The sequence below is a fragment of the Gymnoscopelus microlampas genome, assembly GCF_963454915.1.
Source record: "Gymnoscopelus microlampas genome assembly, chromosome: 5".
NCBI lineage: Eukaryota > Metazoa > Chordata > Actinopteri > Myctophiformes > Myctophidae > Gymnoscopelus > Gymnoscopelus microlampas.
In genome coordinates, this window is record NC_139942.1 from 30,868,801 (window position 1) to 30,893,346 (window position 24,546).

At 39.4% G+C, this 24,546-nt stretch overlaps 1 protein-coding gene across 4 annotated transcripts; it reads right to left on the reverse strand.

The window, feature by feature from the left end:
• On the reverse strand, positions 1–24,465 carry tgs1 (trimethylguanosine synthase 1). 4 transcript variants are annotated; one of them, XM_084057633.1, is made up of 16 exons: positions 23,900–24,465; positions 18,681–18,748; positions 17,743–17,897; positions 17,321–17,390; positions 16,796–16,894; positions 13,494–14,036; positions 12,693–12,825; positions 11,202–11,288; positions 8,693–8,873; positions 7,142–7,395; positions 6,521–6,678; positions 5,285–5,455; positions 3,880–4,026; positions 2,376–2,592; positions 1,754–1,832; positions 1–350 (listed from the first exon to the last, which is right to left on the reverse strand). In XM_084057633.1, the coding sequence occupies exons 1-16, from the start codon at positions 24,031–24,033 to the stop codon at positions 237–239; spliced, it is 2,610 nt and encodes an 869-aa protein (XP_083913759.1). In that variant the 5' UTR covers positions 24,034–24,465; the 3' UTR covers positions 1–236. The 4 variants fall into 4 exon arrangements, with proteins under 4 accessions (XP_083913759.1, XP_083913758.1, XP_083913760.1 ...); XM_084057632.1 differs by having other exon boundaries at positions 6,521–6,681; XM_084057634.1 differs by lacking the exons at positions 1–350; positions 1,754–1,832; positions 2,376–2,592; positions 3,880–4,026 and adding an exon at positions 4,267–4,795 and having other exon boundaries at positions 6,521–6,681.
• Positions 24,466–24,546: the final 81 nt, after the last annotated feature.

Genomic DNA, 24,546 nt, shown 5'->3' on the forward strand with positions numbered 1-24,546 from the left:
TAATATTAAAAAATGCTTTTAATGAGCTATAAAGTACAATAAAATGACAAATAATGACCCCCCAAAAATACAAATAGATTAAAACTGATAATTATGGGCAGGGTGCTCTCTCAAGCCAGAGGTTGGGGACAAAAAAGTGGATCATGAGATGTTCTGAAAAGGTTGTGGACAAAGAACAACTTCACCACATTGGGTCCCAGGATGAAAGCAGGTGAAAAGCAACTGGTGTTGTTTTTCTAGCAGGCAGACTTGATGAGGTTGCCAAAGTATGCAGTGATGGTCTTCAGCTTGTTGTTGAGGAGGTTCTGCTCCACCTCCACCTTTCCTCCTGGGCCGGCAAGTGAGGCAATCTGACAAGGTAATAAACACACAGTTAATATCTATACATTCACAAAACCTCTCTCTCTCTCTATAATAGTTTATTTAGCTCATTAGCCACGTACAAATATGACACTACGGTACTTCATACAACAAAACAAACACAAAGACTGCACACTAAACAGCTAGGCAGAGAAGGTGTAGGCTGAGGCCTTTGCTTCTAGTGCCTACCCTTCTTACTTTAAATAAGCTATATAAGTGGGTGGGTGAGGGTGGGAGGGTTTGTTTTGGGGTATAGTGGTTGTTTTTTGTCTCTCTTATGTTATGTTTTGTTTTGTTTAGTGTTGTGTCTTCTGTTCTGTTTGTGATCATGTATGTCCTGCATTTTAAAATGAAAAAAGCAAATAAAAAAATATATATAAAAAAAACTATATAAAACAGAAAACAATTGCAGAATCATCAAAAGACAATACTTCAATAATCTTTGTAATTATTACATATCATTTTTATATTTATTATTTATGTTATCATTTACACAGCTATTCCATTTTTTTGTATTCATATTTGTTCTGGCCCTTTTAAGCATATTTTGTCTTATTTTTTGTGCTTCAAAATCATAGTAGTCCGTTGTAATGACATTATTCTTTATATCTTAGTATGTTAGGACAATGCTTTAAAAAAAAAGGCAATTTAACAATGATTAAAAAGAGGTCTAAGCTTCTCATAAATGTCCTTAAACGATTAAGGCAGATTTTTGTTTGCTTTTTGTAGCTTGATAATGAGGCTACACGCACACATGTAATTGCCTGATAATGAGGATGCATTTTGTTGGGGGAAAAAAATAAAGTTAACCGTAGGTCAGTGTGCAGAACTGCAATACAGTACTTTAAAAAATGATCACGTTCTAAAATGTTTGCGGCTTGCAGAAAATATACACATACATACATTAAACAAACACTTCTTTTGATTACAGCTTTTTATCATAATTAATGCATTAGATGCTCTCATCCAGAGGAGCGTGGACATACATACAGAACAGTACTGTACATACATTGCATCTACTACAGCAGTGGTTCTCAACCTTTTCAGGCCGTGACCCCCCTATTTGAACTGGGTCCCCCACCCTGTTAAGCACTTTAGAATTGTAGGAGTTGAGGCATTCAATTTATTTTGACTCGGTTCCACAGATACATATTTGCGAGCTTGTAGATCTGCCAATGTTTCACCAGTTTTTATAGTATAGTTTAGATGCAGTAATGGTCTTTTTCATTTTCTTTCTTTTTTTTTGTTGAGGTATTAAAAAGGTCTTAAAAGTCTTTAAATTGTCATTTCACTGTCACCCCCCCCCCCCCCTCAATCATGTGTGGACCCCCCACATGATTGAGTCACAGGTTGGGAACCACTGTCCTACAGAACCACACGTTCAACCACAAACCTGGTCCATGTCGGCGTTCCGAGGCAGGAAATACACAATGTTGTCCGAGATCAGTTTGGACAAGCGGAAGATTTCATAAGTGTCAGTGGTTAAGGACAACAGACAATCCCCCCCGCAACGGACAGTTTTGAAGCTGCACCTTACAGTATGTACACCTGATAGGACATCTGTTAGATCTAGTTCTAGGTTTTGGTGAGACGTGTTGTACATTGTTGGGATAAATCATTCTTCTCTCGATTTCTATTCCATAAGGCTGTTCCTCACTGCTTTAACAACCAAATTCCCCCTCTTGGTTCAGTACAGTTTTATGATATTGTGTCTCATCTATCTCATTCTATCGTTTAAACTAATCCCATGTCATCTCATCTCATCTAATGGTATAATAGAACATAAACAGATTAGGTTAGATGATCATCTTAATTTATGTCATTTAATCTCATCTCCTCTCATCATATCCTATCTCACTTGATGAATTGAATTACACAGGACCACAATGGAAAGAAGCCCTTAGGGCTTTTTGTGTAATCATTTTAGCATCATTGTATAATCGTACCACTGTACTATTTGCTAACTGTTAATAAAGCAATCAATCAATCAATCAATCAACATATGCAAAGGATATCCATCTGGTTCAATCATGGTCTTGATGTCAAAGACGTCAGCGGTCAAGTAGTCTGGCCCGCCCCATGGAGGTGACAGGAAAACCACGTCACCACGGAGCCGGGGCGCCAGCTGTAGGAAGTCCCCTTGCACGAAATCAATCCGGTCAGCCACACCGTAAACCGTGGCGTTGTGATGCGCCAAGTCCAAACGCTCCCGGTCGATATCAATGGCCAGGACTGGCAAAATAAGTACAAAAAATATCACCTGGCATTTTAATGAACAGATCAATTAATTCATTAATAATTTCCAAACCAACTCTGTGCTCGTGATATGTAAAATGGAATGTGATATGCTTGCTATCATGTAAAGGTCAAAATACTGTTTAAATTGTTCATCATTTAAACTAGGAAATTCTGTGGATCTCGGCATCAACATAGGAACGGTGTGGCTCCAATGTGGATCTTAGACTGACCTGTGACATCGGTCATCTATGAAGTCAGTCGTCTATGATGTACAGCGGTGTCATGGTGATTTTTTTACTGGCAGGACGGTATTTTAATGATGTCAAGTGCGCGCACAGCGCTTGCACACCGTGCCCATTTTATTTTACCTTAAATTAGGAAACATGTTTGTATAGGAAATGTTTTTTAGCTTAGTTTTAGTCTTTTTAAACTAATACAAATTCAAGGAATGCCATGAATTATAGAGCTGAAACTAAAAGTTTGGTTTGAACGAGTATCTCTCTTCTTCGACAGTGGCTGAGGCATTTCTGCATGCAGATAGGATACTGGCAGCAGCCCTACTGAAGCCAAGATGCTGTGTTGCTTACCGTGTAGCCTATAGAATAGATGCAAGCCAAGGAGTGAGGACACATGTTCACACTCACTTGTAAACCTGTTATGCAAAGTAGTCATTTGGGTACTTGGCTCGTGAATCTACAGGGGGGGGCACGTTCTAGGGTGCACGCGCGTGCACTGTACCGTGCCGTACCTTGCACGTGAAAAAATGACTGGCCACACGCCGTCCTACTCCGTGTGGCCTCCACGACACCACTGATGATGTATCTATGACGTATAGTATGACTCCAGATTTGGGCAAGGTTTCAGTGCGATCATGTGAAAATAAATGATTGGAGGTACTTCTGTGGCAGCGTTCACTAATCAGTCCCGTAGTTTGCAAGACTATCTCTGGACAGGCATACAGACATACACACACGTCCCACACACACACACACACACACACACACACACACACACGCTCTTATAGATGACAAGCTAGCCTCCTGCAGAACCATGCTGTAAACCTCAAAATGTACTCAGAATACACATAGTACAGTACAAAACCTTAAATGTTTTACCAATGACCTCATTCACGCCACTACACCCCAAAAACCTACTTTATACTTCATTACATGACTGACTCGAGCAACATGGTCATGTGACTTAGTGGTCAAAGGGAACTTCATATTGGGTCCTACTAAACATAATAGATTAAGGACACACCCACACACAACCTGGGCATACCTCTCTTTCCGGAGAGGGCAAACTGGATGGCATTTCCTCCGACCCCACAGAAGGCGTCTATGAGCAGATGTGCGTCCGAGAATGTGTCCTCGACCCTCAGGGCGATATGCTCCGCTATTCTCTCTGGTGTCACAGAGAACCAGCCCTCTGAAATGCCATGATTCACATGTGAGATGTGTTTCCGAAGTTGGTTTGTACACAGGGTCATTACAGAAAAATATAATACGAGTACATTTATGTTGTGCTAGTAACAGAGGCAATATGACAGAGGAACACAATACACAAAACACAACTGACACCCATTATTATGTACGGTTGTCTAAGTATTTGTTCTAGCCATGATTACTTTCTTGTTTAGTGAACAGGGAAAATCTAACTTTATAAATAGCCTCCGTCTATAAATAAAAACTGCTTCACCAATTAAGACATGGGTCTTATGTAAATAAGACCCTTGTGTAAGTCCACAATTATCACTGTATTGTAGCTGCTGTTGCTGCTAAAGTGTGAAACACAGGATAGGTACATGTAAGAGTAGAGAGATAATAAAGTTAATATAAAGATACCAACAAATAACGTTAACAGGAACTGGCTGAGTTATATCATATATACTGTAGTTATAAGTATAAATGTACAGTCTATCAACAGAGATTGTATGCATGAATATACATCTATCACCAATACTGCATGTGTGTATACTCATATAACAGTGAATATGAGACTGATATGGTGTCAACCGTCTTTCAGCATTGAACCTCATGATGTAGCTCAACCTGGCATATCTGCAACCATTATGTCAGTTGATGTGTGAGCATGCACAGTATGTGTGGCAGGTCCTGTCACTGTAGAGTGACACAGTGACATTCATTCTTGTAGGTCATCCCCCACCCCTGAGGGTCGGCCCTTGAAGACATCATCTCTGCAGATATGTAATGCACATTAACACCACTGGGTGGCACACTAATATAACGAAAACCAAGAATCGGTGAGACACAAGCAGAGATGATGTCAGTCTCTATTTCATGACACAGTATCTCAATGTCATTGCAACATGGAACAGGAGCAATAGTGCAGAACAAAGTATTCTCTCAGTCAACTGGTCTGTAAGGGAAATGGAAGAATAGCCTCTTGAAGCAGATATGTGACCTGCTTGTGGCTTGATTTACCATTTTAGTTGAATGTTACAAGCTCATTTGTACAGAAAACAAGGTTTTATCTCAAAATGTAAAATTGTTGTTGGTTTGTTCCTTACTTTAATAAAAATGGACAACTGCTGTCTGGTTGTATATAATGTGCTGTGAAACGGAACTGAAATAAAAGCTGCAGAGTCAAGTGTAAAGGAATCAAGGTGTTGTGTACCGGTATGTCAGTTCAGCCTGTAAACGAGTGTGAGATACCGTAGACTCACCGCGGTCCAGTCTGATGCCCTCGTCGAAGCGAGAGAACAGCCGGTAGCGTTGGGCCCAGTATTTAGCGAGCTCTGGCTCTGCAGCCATTTCTGCCGGCATCTCACCAAACCCTCCCCTCTTCCGCACCTTCTTTCTTTTCTTCCGCTTAGTGGCATCCTTCACGCTCAGCTCTACAGTTCGGATACACAAGCGTTTTTTGGGGGTTAGGATGTTTTTAATGTAACACGCCACACACACAGACATTTTATTCAGATATACAGTAGAAGGCCACTGTAAAGCAGTACATTTAAAGGTAGATCAAAGACCACATCAAAGACAGATGGATAGACAAGTCATATCGTTTGACCTTTGTGGAATGAGAATTACTCATAATCACCATGGGCATGAAAAATGAAGTGGAAACAACACTAAAGCCTTAAGGGCTTTAAAGTCAGTCAGCACCAGTTACATCAGGAATAACCTACTGCCTAACTAGTTTGACTAATGACAGTTTGAATAATGATAATATAATATAATATAATATAATATAATATAATATAATATAATATAATATAATATAATATAATATAATATAATATAATATAATATAATATAATATAATATAATATAATATAATATAATATAATATAATGATTATTTTGAGAACCACATATAGTAGGAAACACAGACTGAGTTGATGAAATAAAATGCAATCAAATATCCATCTTGTCAGGTGGAAATGGCATACCCATGGCCTATATGGGGAGTGGCGTCATGATCCAAGGCAACCAGGGGAAATTATTTTTACTGTATGACCTATGGTTTAAACTAAAAATGTGAATCGGCTTATTATAGCGCCACCATGAGGCCGATTTTAAAGATTTCTTCTTTGGCCTACTAGGAGGAGTATGAGTGCAAAGTTTAACGCAGTGCCTGAGATCAGCCGTTCACAGATGAACAGGGGCAAAAACATAATTTCCTCTGCCTTCGGCTGTCTGGCCTGGCAGAGATGATAACAGTTTTGGGGGGAAACTTTTGGGAATCTGTGGATTAAGGATTAGCTGTAACTAGCTATGACTTCATATAGTCTATTTTCACTGTTTTTGCATGCCACCATTGTACTATGACGTACTGTATAATACAGGACTTAAATGGTTAATCAGACAAAATCGATTTAGTCTTATTATAAAGAGAACTAAAAATTTGCACGAACAAACATGCTTCTTGATTAGCTCTAACACTGGATTAGGACTCACCAGTATGTTTGTTGGGTTGGTCAGGTAGGAGATAGTCTGGGATGTCCAGACAATAAACCGACCTCCCGTTGCCTTCATCCTTGGTTTCCTGCTGCACAGTAAAGGGTGTCCCTGGAAGGACTTTGTCCTGGGTCCCCTTCTCATCGTTGGTCTCTAGACTGCTGGACCAGAGTTATGATAGTTAACTAAAACTAACAAAATAATTAATACTAGAATAGAAAATACATTTTAGTTAACTGAAATAAAAACTAAAAACAAGATTTACGCACAAAAAACAGACAGAAACTCTATTGTGTGTTCAAAATGTTATTTTTTCAAACTTAAGTCAGAGAGAAAATGTCCTTAGTCTTAGTCAAAAATAGCAGATCTGCTATTTTCACTATTTTTCTGAGCTTGTTGAATCTTTCCACTGATTACCCCATATTACAACAAAAAAACTAAAACTAACACTCAAACTAATACAAACTAAACTAAAAGTAAGCCTTTCGAAAAACTAAAAGCAAAACTAAACTAGCAAACCCACTTAGAAAAAAACGATCAAAACTAAACTGAAATTGAAAACAAAAAAGGGCAAAACTAAATAAAACTAAAAACTAATGAAAAATGCTAAACTATACTAACCTTGGGCTGGACTGGCACTCTTCCACCTCCACACTTCCATCTATATGCTCTTCCACCTCGTCCTCCTTCTCTTCCCTTAATACCCCCTTCTCCTCCTCCTCATTTGCTGGCACTCCTTCCAGTGCAGGATTACTGGGGGTTGTGTCCTTGACATGCTGTGTATCTCCTGCGAGGGAGGTGTCACATGGGAGGTCATCCCGTGGTGTCGCCAGCATTTCTGACTCGCTCCCCACTCTCTGGAGAAAGCTCTGCACCTGAGGAAAAAAGAAACAAACCCAGTCAAGTCAAACTACATTTGCGTAGTGCGTTTCAGACAAACGGAAATACAGTGTGACAGCGTGTGTGTGTGCATATTGTTAATGTGCATCTGTATGTTGGGAGAGAAGAATATGCCAGTGTGTGTATGTTTATTTGCATTTATGTGCATGATAGTGTACATTTTGCTCAGGAAAATTAAAAAAAAAACATTTCCTCAACCGTAACACTAATTTAGGGGGGTGGGGGAACATCTCAACAAGAACTGTGAAAAATGTTAAAGTCCTTTTTGGCAACAAATAAAAACTAAATGTAATGTCGGGTAAATGAAGTATCTCAGTATCTGACTCAGCCAAAATTATTTGAATCCGGTAATGTGTGTACTCAATTTGGTTAGGGAAATAAAAAGGACATTTGTGCAGAGTATGCAAGGTTCACTGCATTTGTAGCATCATTGGGTTTTCTAACATTTGTTGTTACTGTGATTTGAAAAGAATACAAAATAGCTCACTGCCAGGCATGGTCAGAGTTGGTTGTGCAAACCAAGTTGGGCCATGATAATTGAAAGTGCACCAATGCAACTCCATTTGTGACTTGTTAAAGACATCCTTTGATGGCGTGTAGTGTAGATTAGCAATAAATGTTCTTACGAAACAAGTTTGGGAATAAAGATCTGATTGAATCAAACAGAACAGAGGAGAGCAGAAAACTTTTGAGACATTTCATTACATTTTTCTCCCTCTGTGCAGTGATAAAAAAAAACTATTTTGCAATGTCAGCATATGAATAAAAATGTGTATGCCTGTCTACCTGTTATGGCAAGGTCACGCTGTCTGAGGCCTATGAGTGTGTGTGCGTGCGTGTGTGCCTGTCTGTGAAGACAATGTGTGGATGTGAATGTAGAGACTAGAGGATATGTGTACATGCGCATGCACTGTGTATTGTGTGTGTATGTTATTGCCTTTGTCGCACATCTACAAGAAACTGAGGGAAGTTGAGTGACATTAAGTATGCTGGGCCAAACATGCTGAGCAATGCCTATTACAATCAAATGGAAAAGAGAAGAAGAGAAGAGAATGGGAGGGCTCAAAGGAGAGGGAAAAAGGAGAAGAACCCACAATGATAGATGGAGTGGAGGAGTTTTAGCAATGATGCCCTTAAAAAGAACACATTAATGATGTATTTTCTTTCCAAGCCAAGCCATTTTACTTTACATTGTACATACTCTAGTCTGTACCCTTGCAATGATACAATTAAGCATAACAGTTGTGACAAGATTGTCAGTAATAGCAGTACCTTGTGGACGGTAGTGTTAATTTGTGGCTGTGTGTTGTGTTCGTCGTCTGTGAAAAAGATGTGTTTGTTCCCACGGTGGGCTCCTCTGTTTCCCACGTGTTTCCTGCTTCTCCACGCTTTAGCTCCTCTGGGCTGGCACTTCTGTGTCGAACTGCCTTTAAACCGCAGCACGCTGTCAAACCTGTTGATGCATACAAGTACATACAATAACAGTACACAAACAAATACAGGATTATTTACACTATTCAGAATAGGAACTATTCTTCGGGAAGTTAGGGGCAACTCAGGATGCCCATCCACCACGGGGCATTTTTGAGTTCAAGGACCCCTTAGCTGAGAGAGAGATGAAGCAGGGACCCCCCACTACATATTGTATAACATTGTGTTGCAGATTAAACTTTTTCATAGATGACTTGTTTGACAGCACTATCATCAGTGTTGGATTCATGCTAATGTGTAACCCTCAACACATTAGCATGAATACTTAGTAAACTTGACCTTTGGCTCTGTACTTAGCCGATCTACAAGCACACAACGCATCACAGCACAAGGCGTTGTGTGCTTGTAGATCTGCTATTTTTAGGCTAATGTTCCCCTCAGAATAGGGATACAAGGGTTCAAGTTGTTAGTGTAAAAAAAATAAATTCCAATCACAAAGATTTGGCTGCCCCCCTGTAGTAACTCTAGGGGTCCCGGACCCCTAGTTGAAGACCCATGCTTTATAGAGTATACTTTTTAGTGTAGATACACAGTCACATTGATTGAACACCGGTGGTGTGTTAGAATTTACAGATGATATGTGCATGTGTGGTTTCCCTAACATAAAAGGAACAGAAAACAATGTAATACAGTGTGTATATTACATAAATGATACAATGATCTTAATAATGATCAAACCTAAATACTAACATACATGAACCCCTCAAATGTATATTGAGCAGCTAGTCTCAACCTTAAATAATATCCTGCTAAGCCCCACCCAAAAAATAAAATAAAAATACCTTATTGGTTATACATGAATTAGCTTAATTGAAATCACACATGTGAATTATGAACTCAATTGAACTCAGCTGTAGAAAAAAAGAACCCAAAAGGAATAGGGATTTAGTACATACACTGTACTGTATGATATTGGCTATAAAGACCAAACATGTCCTATGGTTAAAGAGCAAGTCGGCACTGTACAAAAATTGGCCCAATTTCCTGTAATAACTGTAATAAATAATAATTATGCTATGTTTTTCAGGTTCATAGAGCAATAATATGTGATATTATCGTATCATTAATAAACTGGAATTCAAGACTAATAATTTACTAGCGTTTATAATACATATACACTGTTCCACTATGTCTTGTTGTTTGAAAATGTCTGCAGTGTTTTTAATTACATTTGTTTGTTTGTTTCGGTTTACTGTGTACTTGTGTAACGAAAGTTGACTGCAGTAGTATAGCCATAACCCATGCAGTGCATACGTATCCAGAAGAACCAAAGACATGACAGTACTACAGTAAATGGGAGGCCATTAATCAAAAGCAATCAATCTCCTCCTTTTGTCTCAAATTCAGCATTTGATTAATCAAAAAAGACTTAAGTTCAATGCATTGTGCCAATCATTTTCTAACAACTTATTGATCTTTTTTCCTTTCTTCCAGTTTAGTCACTGTCGATCCCCCTATGTGGTCCCTGTCCCTGCCAACCACCACTGTTGGCCAGGGGAGGCCATCTGCCTCCTCTGATACAAATGGAGTCGCCAGCTGCTTCTTCTCACTTCACAGCGAAGAGGTTCACCAGGAGGGCCTAACGTGCATGGTGGTTTGCATTATCTCCCCCAGCTCACCTCCCCGCTGACCACACACACCCCATCCGACCAGTAGGAGTCACTAGTGCAGCGATAAGGACACAAGTACCCCGCCACCTTCCAACTAGCAAACATTGCAACTGTGTTTGTTGGAGTGCACTGCTACTGGGAGTGCGGCGGTTGATGAGTATTTTACCAACACGCCACCAAGATGCCCAATACTTAAATAGGATGGGGGTGAAACAAGGATGAACATAGGCAATAATGAAGGAGGGAGTGGAGTATGGAGACACTCTTTGTGTCTCCATACGGAACCACTGCCGGTCATCAAATCATTGGCTTAGGAATGGCTTAGGAAAAAATACCCATGAATTCAAGTCTCCATGGAGGGGGTAATCGATAGAAAAAAAGTTATTTTTTGGGTGAACTATCCCTTTAAGTTAAAAGGAAGGAAATAAGGAAGCAAAGAAGGAGGGAGGGAGGGGCCAAAGACAAAAGGGGGTAAGAAAACAGAGAAATAACAGAAGAAGAAAACAAGCTGGGATTCACTGGCTATGGCTACTGTGAATAAAATGTAGACAGGTATATGCGTAATGTACCCTGTGAATCTAATCATCATGGTGTATAGTAAAGCAGGCATCAAGGGATTCTGCACAGTAAATAATAAATAGCATGCAGTGATATAAAGATCATCAATTTATCAAACTTACAGAGGGTCCTGTTTGCATTTAAGTCCCAGTTTATCCCACGCCTCCTCCTTGGACAATTGAGGGTTTTCCTCCACATCAAGCTCATGGCTGGAAGAAAACAAACACGTTGATCTTTATTAACATTTCACCTATTTTAGATTAGAATTTCTACTGCCTATTACTTTGTGTGTTTTTGTGTGAACAAAGAGAGCAACCTATCGCGTCAAATAATTGTTTTCTGTCATTAGAATGATCCTTAATTGCTTTTTTAGGCTGGGTCCCACTCAACCCAGTGTCTGGAAATGCCATTAACCATGGGAGTAGATTATCCTGCTTATACCATGGCTATTGGGCAGACATTAATCTTAAGTAATGTTCTTAAATTCTGATACATTTCTTGAAATGAAAATGAAAACTTAAAATACTAGCACAAGCTTCAGCATAATACTGTATCATAGATCTTACTAACGGCTTGTCTAGTCTCACAGCTATGAGCTAAGTTAAGGCTTTCTAGATGTGCGATGACCACAAACTGAATAAATCACCTTGTATATAATAACACAACTGTTTTACTGGCTCCATCCTGCTTGTAACCAATATATTAACTAGATACATATGACACGTTTCACAACTTTTTGATTTAGCAATTGCTTCTGTGAATTTCACATTTTAAAGATGATAAGGCAGTTTATGTTTCTTCTGTGAAACCTATGCTGGGTACCACTTATCATGGTTTCCCACAATGCTTTAGAGCCAAGGCCTTAGAAAGAATTTGCTAAATTCCTATTTCATTGCATTCATGAAGTTCATTTCTACCACATTTTCACATGAGTTTTAAAGTTAGATACAGTGATTGATTATTAAGTATCACTACAGACATAGAAAGGAGCTTCAATGATGGGGACAGCAGGGCGCACACACACACACACACACACACACACACACACACACACACACACACACACACACACACACACACACACACACACACACACACACACACACACACACACACACACACACACACACACACACACACACTTTGACTGCTAACAAAGCTATGTTTTCAATAATTAAAAGCCAACGAAAGGGATAAAGCATTTGTGCACTCAAAGTCAAAGCCCCAAAATTATAGTTTTTTTCCCCCGAGCATGCATTGAGGACAAACAAGCAAAATGCTTTGACCAAAAACAAGGATTTCTTCAGGCAAACTAATGTTTTTTGTAATGTTTTTCAAGGTACGCCAAAGCCCGCTCTTAAAGGTACATAAACAAGTCCTGCATTCCAGTAAACAACCTACTGTATGATTATCAGCAAATCCAAATGAGCAAAAAGTGTATGCTTAACTAAAAGTCATGTTTCATTACTTGGCTCATTGCATTACCATTCTAATGTTGCTGGACACAAATAGATACAGGACCTCCCACAGTCAGTCAGTCAGTCAGTCAGTCAGTCACAGGAGTGAAAACATGATGTCCGCCTCCCGACCTGGCGGACATTATTACTGCTCACCTCCTCTTCACTTTAGCATCTCCTCCTCTTGGTGGCTCATCCTCATCCTCACCATCACCATCTTCACCATTAAACCTTTTCTGGTCTCCTGAAGCATTCTGATTGCCTAGGCGGCCACCGTCAAGCCTGGAATCTACAATCACACATCAGCGATGTTTACACACTGAAGAATTATCATTACATCAGTTGATCATTGTTGAATTGAAAGTTGAATCATGCAGGTGAATTGGTGTGGGCATTCCTCAAGACAGGTATTAGAAATGTTCAATTTGCTCTGATGGTGTGATTACAAATGCCTGCCAGGGTGTGTTCCTGTGACAAGCCAACCTGCACGTCCACCACCATCCTTTTTTTTTTTGCACCCTTTTCTCTTTATACCTCCCTCTCTCTTTCCTTTCCCTCTCTCGGCCTTTGTTGTGATTCTGAAATTAGGTTCAGCTATTAAATATGAATGAGCTACCACCACATGCTCCGTTCATTCAATGTAAGATGCCTTTTGATCTAGGAGTCATGAAATATTCAGGGGGATTTATCCAACAGCCAATGTTGAGGTGGTGGCAAGAGTTGAGGTCAAAGTGGCTTCAAGGGTTTCATGCGTTCCATGGCAAGATACAAGTTGTTTGTACAAATTACACCGTTCTTTTCTTGTCTTCCATGGGAATACTTACGCATGTGTTAAACATTAGAAAGTGACAACAGTGTTAAAACAACACCAATAAGTATATTTAAGTGACTTCAACCTGAGTTTTAGGCATGTGTGTTAGGGTACTACGGACGGAGCTATATTTATCTGATTATTACCTCTATTTTCTGCAGTGCTGTCCCTTGAGGAGGTGGCAGTCCTCTTCTGACCGTTACCACCATCACAAGGGTCATCAGTCCCACAAACATGGTCCTCTTGCCTCACTCTGCCATCAACTACCTCTGACCGAAGGCTCATCTCACCAAGCAGACCAATCAAGGTGATCCTATCCGTCTCCGACTGGACCTCAGAAGAGTCCCTGACATCGCAAGAAAAAGATCCATCCTTTTCCCCTTCCCTTCCTTCAACTTCAGCATCTTCATCCCTTTGTTCTTCGTCGTTTGCCCTCATATCTCCTTCCATCTGTCCTTCTCCATTAGCAGGTATACTACTGCCGGAGCAGTCAGTTATCCAGCCATGAGATGACCAGTATGTATACTGTTCCCAGTAGCTGTAGTAGGTCTCCGTAGAATGTTGCTCCCAGGCGGCTTTTGTGTCTGGGTTTTCCCATGGAGAAGTCATCATTTCAGGGTAGCTGCCTGTCTGAATCTCTGGATGTTTCTCTAGCCAACCTTGCCATAGCAGAGCTTCTCCTTGCTGACCTGCAGATATTAAAAAGGTGGACATTTCTGAAGAAGAACGTGTCTACAATCCTGTGCCTCACTCAGGACAATTGGGTTCCTTCAATATTTATTTTTACATCTTCAGGGTGAGAATACAAATAATATCAGTGGCTGTTTCTCTGAAAAACTATTCTTGGACCAGAGAACAAAATGACATGATCATCAAACAACACATTAGCCAATTAATATCAATTACATCTCTAGTACCTCACCTCTAAACTAGACCCTGGTATAACATTTCATTAGAACATGCTCATTTTCTCAAATATGTTGCATTTTTTTTGTTTTGCACACACACACACACACACACACACACACACACACACACACACACACACACACACACACACACACACACACACACACACACACACACACACACACACACACACACACACACACACACGTTTTACTGCTATTTAGCACCATTTACAGTATATCTAGTGTGAGATATGATCTACTGGTCCACAAATTTCAACATAACATTTATGATGAAATTGACCACTTAACTGCTCACTTCTCTCTTATTTTATCTTGTTATGATCAGTTTCCTCCAATAACGTTAAAAAAAGGCAAGTAGTATCAAAATATGAGCCATGAGCAGTACAATACTAGTTTGTAAGACCGTATGGGTCTTGCCCTATAGATTATCATGCTGGGGCCCTTTAATTTGTATTTATTTTATTGTATTTATTTGATTGACAGATGAGCTTTCACTACTTATTATTATTATTATTATTTCTTTAATTACAAATATGAGGGCTGCTGTAATTAATAGTCCCAGGCTGACTTTTGTTTCCAGTCCACCCATGACATGTTGGTGATAAAATTGACCACTTCTGTAACTTAGTCATACTTCTCTTTGTCTTCAGTTTTCTCCCATAAAGTGAAAAAAAGCTGTTTCATAAGCCTGTGCAGTACCATACTGTATGGTGTGCAAAACAGACCTACAATTTACAATTTAGGTATTTAGCAGATGCTCTAGTCTAAATCCAGAGTGATTTACAATAAACAAGGTAAACACGTACATCAAATGCATAGAGACAGTGTAGTGCCTCAGTAATAGGATCATAGGTCAACCAAGAATCTAGCATCAGTCTAAACAGTGCAATATCAAAAAATAAATGATCTGTACATTGAAACTATACAAACTATAGGAAATTACACTTTAACCTTTGATAAGACTGCATGGTCGTCAAAGGAAGGTCAAGCGCTACAGGCTAAAGTGGAGTCTGAGGTGTCTTCAGATTACGGCGGAAAATTCAGAGTGAGTCTGTGGTTCTAACTGCAAAGGGGAGTTTGTTCCACAGTTTGGAAGTCTGGGACGTATGGAGCGTTGTCCTGGATGTTTTAGGGAAGGTTCTGACAGTTTCCCTGTGTCCCCTACACACAGACATGCACACACATTTGCACCAAATGATGTTGCTATGTTTACAGTTTACATGTGTGCCAAATGTCATGCCTGTATGATTTTTCAAATTATTCCCCCTACTATCAGATATCTTTATTTTTTTGCATTTGGAATCACACGCCAGTTTGTTTACACAAGCCACCTGTCTGGCGCCTTGCCAATAAATGTTTCGCAGGCTATAACGCAAATTTTAGTTAACAAAAATGTAAACATTTTTAGGCTATCCCTTGTCGTAAGGCCAAGGGATAGCCAACAAACTTAAATAGAATCGGCCCTTAATAATCTCCAAAGGTTGTGGTGACTGATGTTGTACTCTCTGATCTGTTTCTTTGAAAGTACTATCTCCGAGCATGCAAATGTCCAACCAGAGGTAATCACAATATGGTATATCACTGAAAATACCAGTGAAATATTTATTCAGGCCTTCCCTTCTACACCCATCCTCTCTTGGGTCTCAGGTAATGAGCTTGTAGATAATAAGTTGGTGCTCTGGCCCTAATTAGAGGCTAATTGTATTCATTGTCTGGGTTTGATTGCTGGAAGCAGGTCTGGCCAATAAAAATTAGGTGCTGTTGTGTAGCCTACATTGTTTCATTAGTTCCGCATTTTGCGTCTGCTAATGTTCCATTTCAAATGGTTTATTAATGGAACGGGTGGGACTACCAAAACAATCTTAGCCAAAATAACAGTGCTGTTTTTTTATCAATCATCACAACATTCTAGTAGCCTATGACTAAGTTAATACAGATCATAGAAGTAATGCTTGCTAGGCACTCATAAGAAACCACATTCTTTGGCTATTTTTTTTTTTAAAGTGAAAGTGTTTAAGTGTGTCTGTGGGTTTTATAAATATTGCACCAATGTCCATTTTTCCAAGAGCTTGTGACTAAATAATATAAATTGGATTAATTGGAACACAGGTTATTTTTTCCCCATTTCCTGAAAAGTAACAGCTTTGGGCATACACGGTTCCTGCCCGACGGCGCCAATTTGTAAATTGAAACACTTTATAGTTATAGCAGAGACACATGAGAGCAGTTTGAAAAAAACAAATAAAATGAAAGCTGTTGGAGCATGTGCGTGTGCACATGCTCCCAGGCCTGGACCAACTGATCCTGCCTGCATGAAGTCGCATTTTGCCCAATCAGGCCTGTGATCTAAAATGAGTTTGACACCCCTGTGTGTAGTAAAGACAGGAAATTGAAGAAAGGGGGGGAGAGAGTTGGAGAGACACAAGTCTTCAGCTGGAATCGGAGTGGGGACATTGCATTTGTGGTCAACACACTATCCGGTCATTTACCAGCATGCCCCAAGTTCTCTTACTCACTCCAATAGGTTTCCCAGCCGGCATCCTGACCACCCACATTCTCTCCATGTTCTCCAGTTCTTTCTTCCACTGGATCAGTCACTTCAGTGTGGGTTTCAGCTAGGAACATGATTATAGGGAAACGGTCAAAATGGCATCCTATGAATGTTCATATACAGTGTGTGTGTGTGTGTGTGTGTGTGTGTGTGTGTGTGTGTGTGTGTGTGTGTGTGTGTGTGTGTGTGTGTGTGTGTGTGTGTGTGTGTGTGTGTGTGTGTGTGTGTGTGTAGACTGTATATACTGTCCAACCACCTCAACACTATTGGGGCAACATCTTCACACCACTGTATGAATAAACAACATGTCATTGATTGCTGAATGTTAAATGTATAAACCTAGGGAACATGTATTGTTATGTATTTTCCTTTTTCGACAATACAGTGAAAGCTGACACTGTGTCAAAAGATTCTTGACCACCGATATAATGACTAAAGACCTGAGGACCAAATACACTAGCAGCTACTGACAAAATCTTTGTTTCATTACCTTCAGCGGACTCATCCTCTTCTGGTGATGCTGCCCAGTGATTGGCTGTCTTCTTATTTGATCTCATCCTCTGTCAGGTGAAAATTAAAAACGGTTTATGACTAATTTAGTACTTATTTTAGCTCAATAATAAAGACTATTTATCCATTATTCCATGTAGAAGCTATGCCGAAACAGTGAAACAACTTTAATGTGAACACATTTCGCATAGCACTGTTATGAAAGTAATCGTCCGGGGGGGGGGGGGGGGGTTTATAACATATCATATTTTTGGTAAGTATTTATTATAAAGGACACTATAAGGAGTATTTATTATGTTAGAGGACACCTGCGGTTGAGATCAAGAACTACTGAACTATCAATCTAATCTAATCTCTCCATCAATTTATAGTACAGTAGTCTCAGTTAGAATGGCTACTCACAGCTTTCTTCCGGTCAGATAAACTGCCGAAGGCAACTGGCAGTCCCATGCTGACCATCAGCTGGGCCTCTTCATCTAAGACCTCCACCTCTTCTTCTTCTTCTTCTTCTTCTTTCTCCTCTTCCTCATCTTCTTCTAAGTCATCAAGATCATCATCTATAAACAGAAGATGCTGAAACTCATTGAAGCCTGTCTAATTTCCAGTGTAAGTTTATTCCACAAGTGTAGAGCCCTTATGGGAAATGCCCTATTTCCTTCAGTTACAAGTCCTGGGGACTGAGAGAGTCTATGATTACAGGGAGCATACAGGGAGAGTTGTGAGGGGTCAGAAGGTAAGAAATGTAAGCAGGTGCAAACAATAAAATGTTAAAATCACTTTTGAATGCCACAGGTAGCCAGTGCAGTGAGGCAAGAACAGGGTAAATGTGGTCATATGTTTTGTTTCTTGTAAGAACCCTAGGGGCAGTACTTTGGATAAGTTGGAGGCGGTTAAAGGGGAATACCACTCATTTTCAACATTGAACCATGTCTTAATATACCTTAGAGCTGTTGTGTGGAAATAAGAAAAAAGCCCCCCCCCCTTCTATGTTGCCTAGAACTGGAGAATTGATTGTTGGGGCCATGTGATCAGTGACATACGGAAGGTGTACTCTTTGGCCCGCCCTCTAGGCTGCCTCATTCACTAGAATGGTGAATCTCACTTCCAACTGAAACAGTGCGACTTGAATATAGAGTTAAGAGACTTGTTAAAGCATTTTTAGCCAATTGATATCTATTATCTACCAGTACAATGTCTTACAATTACTTACAATGTCTTACAATTTGTCTTAACAATGTACAACCAGTACAATGTCATAATTAGATGGATTACGTAATATTATAATTATTTCCACAAATATCTGGATAACAGTCCAGCCCTATGCTGGTATTGTAACAAACCTTGGGGCCCGGTTTCTGGCAGCTCAGAGACAAGGTATCGATTATCAGACCGATATAACTCTCGGTCCCTAAAGAGAGAGAAACAGGGACAGAGTCAGGTTAGGAGTACCACTGATTATATCATCCACCCACCCATAATCTCATCTAACATTTCACCCCAGGAATTAAGCAGAGAATCCTTCACAGCATTCTCATTTATGTCTATGTAAAACATCTCCTGACTTAGCCTATACCTACAGAGACAATATTCACAGATTCAGACAATCAGCCATAATCAAACTAATATTGTTTTCATTCTTTATTTCTATCAATTCACATAGATTGACCAATACTGTATAGCAGTGGTTCTCAAACTTTTTCATGTCAAGGACCCCCAAATTGACATATATTAGCCGGCGGACCTCCATTTGAAAGGATATGCAAGGGACCCCCACAAGAGAAGATTTTACGGCTATAGCAGTGATTCTCAAACTTTTTAATTTCAAGGAACCCCAATTTAATATGCATTAGACCACAGACCCCAATTTCATGGAATTTCTTTCATCTCCGAGAGCCCAATCTACACTATAAAATTAGTGTTAATTTAACTCTGAGAGCGTACAAATGGAAACTAATTTGTACAAACTCAGAGTTACAGACCCATAAGGGTCCATTTGGTTCCTAACTAACTCTCATTTGGCTGGGGCAGTGGAGACCCCCTGGAACCCCCTCAAGGACCCCTGGGGGTCCCGGGACCCCACTTTGAGAACCTGTAACTCTTAAGTGTACAAATTGAACCAAATGTACCATTATAAAGAGGTCCATTTGGTTCCATTTGTACACTGTCAGAGAGAACTAAACAGTGGTGTACCACTGGGTGAAAAAGGTGATATACCTGGATACGTGGGCAAGGCATACACCCACCAAACATAAATGATTGGTGGGAGTATTTCAATGAATGCGGGAGAGGACTGTTTACCTTTCTCTGCTAGGGAATCTCCCTTACATATGTAAATTAGAGGTGTGTTCAAACAATGGGAGGTGTGGGGTTCAGAGTGGGGGGGGCTCAGAGAGAGAGAGAGAGAGAGAGAGAGAGAGAGAGAGAGAGAGAGAGAGAGAGAGAGAGAGAGAGAGAGAGAGAGAGAACCAAAGTTGCATTGTGACATTCAAGGAAAAGCTAATACAAATATTTTTAAAAAAAATGTGTTCTTAGGTCTTGCATAGGTGAGCAGTGTTAGTTTACAGAAAGGACATACGAATAAAGCATGACACACACACACACACACACACACACACACACACACACACACACACACACACACACACACACACACACACACACACACACACACACACACACACACACACACACATCAGAGTGCAGTCTTGGGGCAAATATTGTACTTTTACTCCACTACAATTATTTGAAAACTTTAGCTACTAGTTACTTTGCAGATATAAATGATTACATTATAAAACATACATTAACCACTTTAGCCTTATTTTATACCTAGGCTATTTGAAAATAGCCGATCTACAAGCTCACAACGCGCCGCGTTGTGAGCTTGTAGATCGGCTATTTTCAAACATTTTAGTACTTAAACACATTTTGATACCAATACTTTTGTACTTTTACCAAGTACGTTTAAGGGTCATTAAATGGTTAAAATTATATCACAAACAAGGCTTACTTTATGTGTGTTTTCGTGTGTATTTTGGGGGGTAGAGATTTACATGCAGGCACAACATTTGCATGAAAGGTGTTGATGGGTTCAGTGGCCCTATTGTCTCAGGTCTCTCAGACAATAGGAGCTCCACCTCTATCACCATATTAACCACTTTAGCCCTACTTTATACATAGGCTATTTGAAAATAGCCAATCTACAAGCTTGTAGATCTGCCATTTTCAAACATTTTAATACTTTCACTTTTGGTACTTTAAGTATATTTTGATGCCAATACTTTTTTTTTACTTTTACTCAAGTAACATTTTGAACACATGCCTTTTACTTGTTTTATTATTTTTATATTATGTCTGTATTTCTATATTGTGGTATTGCTACTTTTATTTAAGTAAAATATCTGAGTACTTCTGCCATCACTGCCAAAAATACAGGTTACCACCAGTCATGTGGTTAATAAACTATTTAGTTTGTTTTCTAGTCTAGGCCCAGTAGTGCTCAAAAGAACAAAATGTAATGGACTTTTCTTGTAACAAGTAAGAGCATTTCTACATTACACTATTGATACTTTTACTTAAGTATAACATGTCAGTTCTTCTTTTGTGCTTGTTGTTTAGTGCAAAGCATTAGTACCTCTACATAGTAACGTTTAACTTGTTAAAACTAACTAAACTAAGTAAATAGTTTATTTCCAATCTCTCTCTCTCTCTCTCTCTCTCTGACTGCCAACATTTAACATGCACATTCAAATGGTGGGGAGGGGAACCTTTGTGTCTATCCAATCAGATGTGTCCAAACAGAACTTTCAAACATTCGAACTGTTTGGGCTGTTGGGTGAATTCATTCTTCTCAACCATGTACTGCTGGCCTGTTGGTGTTTTCGGACTAGCTTTGTAAATGGTAAGCTGCTATTTTATCTAATTGTAAATCATTAGTAGGTTATACTGTTTATTGTATTTACTTTGATCAGTTCTCTACAGTCTGTTTGATCAGTTGTAGGCTAGTGTTCCTTTACCTGTATGAGTTCAGATTGTTTTAAAACATGTGGCCTAGTCAAGTAGCTAGTCAATTCATATGCCATGATTTAATTTGTCAGCATAATGCAGTATAGTAAAATACACAGACTTTATACATTTTAGTAACTAAAGTTGGATTGCTTTGTAGTTTGTCTTTACTGTGGCTATATTGAATACAATGGCAAAGCATTGCTTCATCCCACTAACCCCTAAAATGATATTTGCAGGGAGAATTCCATTGATTTCCCCACTGTTGACGATGAAGTTTTATAAGGTACTACACACCCACACTCTTCATTTAACTTTTTTTTTTGTGCACTCCTGTTTCAGTTGAAGTTTTCTGAGTTGTAATTGCTGTTATATATTTTACAGTTGTTGGCATCCAGCGGTACATGTGTGAGGACCTTTCTGAGTTTTAACAGGTAATCTCCAGAATAAATTGCAATTTGCATGTCAACAGTCAAAGGACAATGGCTTGGTTTTCAGCAGAAGATTCAGCAGACAGTCAGCAGGCAATACACACACACACACACACACACACACACACACACACACACACACACACACACACACACACACACACACACACACACACACACACACACACACACACACACACACACACACACACACACACACACACACACAGTAGTGTGGTAGAGTGTGGTAATTGTATTAACATTGTTGTGTTCCGGTTTCAGTGGTTTTGTGGTTTAATTGTAATTCTTTTTTTCTTCTTCTGTTTTTCTTCAAGGCTTCAAGGACTGCCATTTTGGATCTTCAACCCTCCAGCAGGAAGAAGTTCACAAGATCATCTCCAGGACCTTGTACCAAACGCTGTGTTTTCCAGGACCCAATGCTTGACGACAAAGAGCTTGAGGACTATGTTTTTAGTGCGAACATTTTAACTCAACTCTTTGCTTCTGGGTCCCTGGAACAAAATATATTTCTTTATTTTCTGTATTTCTTCCTGTGGATTATACCAGGGACACATGACTTGGATTTAGCTCTTCCTTGGACCCACCCACCGTGGATTACATGAGTAGCCTACAAGTGACTTTGTTTTCCCTTTCCCGCTATTTTTCTTTGCTCTTCCTCATGGCACTACTTGCTGACTATATGTCAGTCTATGTGGATTATGCGGTCGACACACACTGACATTTTGCACCGTAATCCTGTGTATAACGCACTGACTTTTGACTTTTTTTTCCCAAGCACCTTAACTAACGTCCATAAGTATATCATGCACAGTATACATTGCTGCTATGTTCATGCACATATCTTATCTCAGGTGCTAGTGTGAGTATATAGACACACATTTCACCCACTTTTTTTAATTAAACCTGTGATGTGACAATAAACCTGATTCTGATTCAGAATATTTGAATATATATATTTTTAGAGTGAACATTTTTAACTCAAATCTTTGCTTCTGGGGTCCCTGGAACAAAATACTTTTCTTTGAAACAGTTTACCTTATCTGTGTGCTCCTGTTCCATTGTTTTGTATAAATTTATTTTTCTTGATCAATAAACATTATTACATGAGTTCTGCCTATGTGTTTTTCTATATTGTTTTATATATATATATATATATATATATATATATATATATATATATATATATATAAATTAGTGCAGGTAGTGGGGGGGGACTATAAACCACCCTTCCCACTGAGGGGGGGAGGGGGGGGTATAAACTAGGGGGTTTATACAAGAATTAGCATGCAGAATGTGGGGTGGGTGGGTGGGGTTATAAGCCACAGCTTCCAATCAAATGTAGTTTTCTGCACATGCTCAGAAGTGGTTGGGGTGGGAGGGGTGGGTGTGTGAGGTCCTTGCTGGCCAGACACCACAGGGGGTAAATGCAAATGAAGGTCTCAGAAATGGTACATACACCTGAATATGTGGGAGGTATGTGGGAGGTGGTACATTAATGAATGAGGGCAGCATACACACACATACTCCCTTAAGTATCAGGGGTATGCCTGAGGGATACCCTCCCAAAATCATTGCTTTTCACCCAGTGTACTGTAAAGTAACTAAGTACATTTACTCAAGTACTGTACTTAAGTACAATTTTGAGGTATTTTTACTTTCTTCAGTATTTCCATTGTTCAATACTTTTACTTCTACTCCACTACATCTCAGAGGCAAATATTGTACTTTTTACTCCACAACAATTATTTGACAGCTTTTGTTACTAGTTACTTTGCAGATTCAGATTATTATTATCATCACAAAACATGCGTTAACCACTTCAAACCTATATGTATTTCGGCCATTTTAAAATAGCAGATCTACAAGCTTGTAGATCTGCTATTTTCAAAGGATTTGTATACATTTTGAACAACTAAGTACTGGATGCCAATACTTTTGTACTTTTACTCATGTGCATTTTGAATACAGTAATTTAACTTGTAAGAGAGTATTTCTCCATTGCAGTATTGATACTTTTACTTATACTTTTAAGTACAACATGTGAGTACTTCTTCCATCACTGGAGTTAAAGAAAGCAATGTTTAATCAGCAGCATCACTTACTGCACAAAGGCCCTGGAACAGAGACAGTGGACACTGTCCACAGTCCCATCAGCACCAGACAGGTTCCTCTGGCTGAAGATGATATCAGCCACCACGTCCCATTTACTCCTATAGTCGATCATCATGTTGCTCATCTGATCTCATTCACTTCATTTGAGTGTCTTTCAGTAGACTGACACGACTCACAGTGAACAGTTACTTACAATGCCTTCTCTCTAGAAAATAAGCATCATGCTTCTTCCTCCAGAGAAACAAAATAAATATTATGCTTCTCCCTCCAGTCACACAAACTGTAAAATAAAATAAAAAAGTCTGAAACACGTTTCCACGATGATAAAACGTAGTCACTTAGATCCCATATACCAGAGGGACAAACACACTGTAGGCAGCTACTGTAGAATGTCACTTTTAGCCAGCTTGAAAGAAGGAAAGTCGTATCTATTTTAAAGCACGAGTGGGTAGCTTTAACTCACAGATATGTTATTTGAAACTAGAGTGGAATTAATAGCTAGTATCTCCAAAAGAAAGACAATATTGTTTACAAATAAACCGATTTCCTCCCTCCATCCTCTTGGCTTATGGGATACGGGGGTCACTTCCTGGTAGTGTTGCCAGATCTTGACAGAGAAACAAGCAACGAGGTCTAG